The sequence below is a fragment of the Lates calcarifer genome, linkage group LG1 (assembly GCF_001640805.2).
Source record: "Lates calcarifer isolate ASB-BC8 linkage group LG1, TLL_Latcal_v3, whole genome shotgun sequence".
NCBI classification, from domain to species: Eukaryota; Metazoa; Chordata; class Actinopteri; family Centropomidae; genus Lates; species Lates calcarifer.
In genome coordinates, this window is record NC_066833.1 from 4703693 (window position 1) to 4705963 (window position 2271).

The window sequence follows — 2271 nt, forward strand, 5'->3', positions numbered from 1 at the left end:
TCCACACATAAAGACTGGCATTTCTGTGATGTTTCATGATATCTTCCCTCCAGTTACCATTTCCTCTGTCTATTTTTTTTTCAAAGCTTATAAAGTGCAGACATGCATAACACTTATAGCTTTTCTTTGTCCATTTAGGGAATAAGGAATTTAATTTCACCAGCTAAATCTACTGAATCCTCTAAAGATGTGCCATTCTCCCAACTATCTTTCCAGGACTGATACATGCTTAGGGCTAATGTAACAGACATAAAGATCTCCCAACAGATGCATTGATGAGCTGAGCCCAGTCCTCCACCAGAAAATTTAAATGAGAAAGCAGATACAGTACACCTCACAAAATGTTAGGCCCATAGGCCTGAGGCCAGTATTCTGCATTTCAGCTCATGGATGCCACCTTAGTTCCTGAGCCTTTTGTAAAAAATGGCTGCAACACTAAGGGCAACAAAACAAGCAAAAGCGAGGATGCCAACAGCCACACCAAGCCCAACAGTAGAGTCATCTTTTTTTTCTTTGGCAACAAGGGGCTTCTCTTTGGACTCTGTAGTCTCAGCTTTGGTGATGATCTCTGGAGAGGTGAGGGTGTAAGTTTCAGTTATGTCCACTGCAGGTGTGTCCAGGGCATTCCTCTTTCTCCTGTTGGTGCACTGCTTAAATGTGCTGCAGGTGCTCTTCTCACACAGCCGGGTGATGCAGTGAAGGAAGTAGGTAGACACAGTCTCATTCTGCTGCTCAATGAAGCGAAAGGCTGGGAAGTGGAAGCGGGCAGTCTGGCTGTCTCCATTCTCAATCATGGTGGTGAATCGATCCTTGGAGCAGGGGACAAACAGGTTGAAGAAGCTGGAATTAGAGGGCAATGGGGAGAGGGAGGCATAGCACCGGTCAAGCAAGACATGGTACTGGCCTGTCAAGTTAGTTGCTTTGACCTCGACGTACACACTGGTCCTCAGTTCAATCCCCAGCTGTGGAATGACCATCGGTTGGGTGTAGTTGATATCAGTGAACAGCTCCATGCTCAAGGTGCTGATGAAACTCCCATTGTTGTCCTTGATTGCAATGGAGGAAGCCGACACATCAACCTGGGTGTTGTTGATCAGATATTCTAAGGGATAGGCGCAGGAGTAGTAGTACTTCAGCTCAGCATTGTAAGTGATTGTGCCTGTTGTGGGATCAATGGACCGAACAATGCCGCTGATGTTGACTGTCTGGATGTTGGAAAAGTCAGAGAATATGCCTGTCCCAGCAGAACTGATGGTCCTGAATACACTTCCACAGGCGTGGGTCATATTTAGGGGGAAATTAAAGCGAGCAACAGGTGGAGTCACAGATTCATCAAGGGTTGCTCTACAGGCTGGGTCCATCTGATGGTTCAGGATCAGTAGAGTCTCGTTGTAGCCAGTGTACATGACGGGGCAGATTTCGATTGCCAGAGCAATGGATGTAGTACCACACTCCACTGCGATGTCATTGACCTTTGGCCGTCTTGCTTCTGTTCCACACTCACTCAGCATCAGCTGACTACTTCTGACTATTAAGGAGAGTAAAAATAATAGAATCTTCATCATTATTCTTCAGCTTTGCTTTGGATTTCTCTCTTTTAAAATCTTGATTCTGCTGCTGAAGGCTTGTAGATCTTCTCAGTTTGTTTGAGGGTTAGGGTTGTGTTCAGGGGTCTTTTATAGGTAAGTGTGTCCTCTGGGATTGGTCCAAAACAAGGACAGGTACCTTGCTATTTGTGCACAACTGCATTGTATTAAGTAGGAGACCATATCCTAAGGGCAATATCTGAAACTTGAAACATCTAACTGCCTTGAAATACAGTGACAATGGCCTTGTTCCTTTGTTGAGTATGCTTTAAAATATGGACATGTCCCCTATTACTAAGCCCTCCATGAAGTAAGTGAACATAACACTGAGAAAAGCACACGATGCTATGAAGGTTCTTCTATCCGGTTTGAGCCCCCACAGCTTCAATAATGACCTAGTTGGGATCCAGTAGAGCAGGCAGTGACCTGCTGGATCACTGTGTTCCTTATTTGTCCTGATATTATTAATAATATCCCTAAACAACATATAGAGGGAGGACAAATTGTAGTTAAATCAGACATCCTCTGTGTGAAAACTGACAGTACTTCAGAGTGGTAACTCAAAAGTTGGACTCAAATCACAGTGAGGAGATTGTGAGATACATAAAGGGAAAGGAAAGGAAATGAGCCAAAACACATAACTGTTTTTCATTTTTCACCTTTTTCTCTAATCTATTTGTCGAAT

General features: G+C 44.0%; 1 protein-coding gene across 1 annotated transcript; it reads right to left on the reverse strand.

The window, feature by feature from the left end:
• Nucleotides 1–398: 398 nt before the first annotated feature.
• LOC108872800 (zona pellucida-like domain-containing protein 1) lies at nucleotides 399–1562 on the reverse strand. The gene has a single exon (XM_051078689.1). It carries the CDS (start codon nucleotides 1560–1562, stop codon nucleotides 399–401), a length of 1164 nt encoding a protein of 387 aa, XP_050934646.1.
• Between the last annotated feature and the right edge of the window lie 709 nt (nucleotides 1563–2271).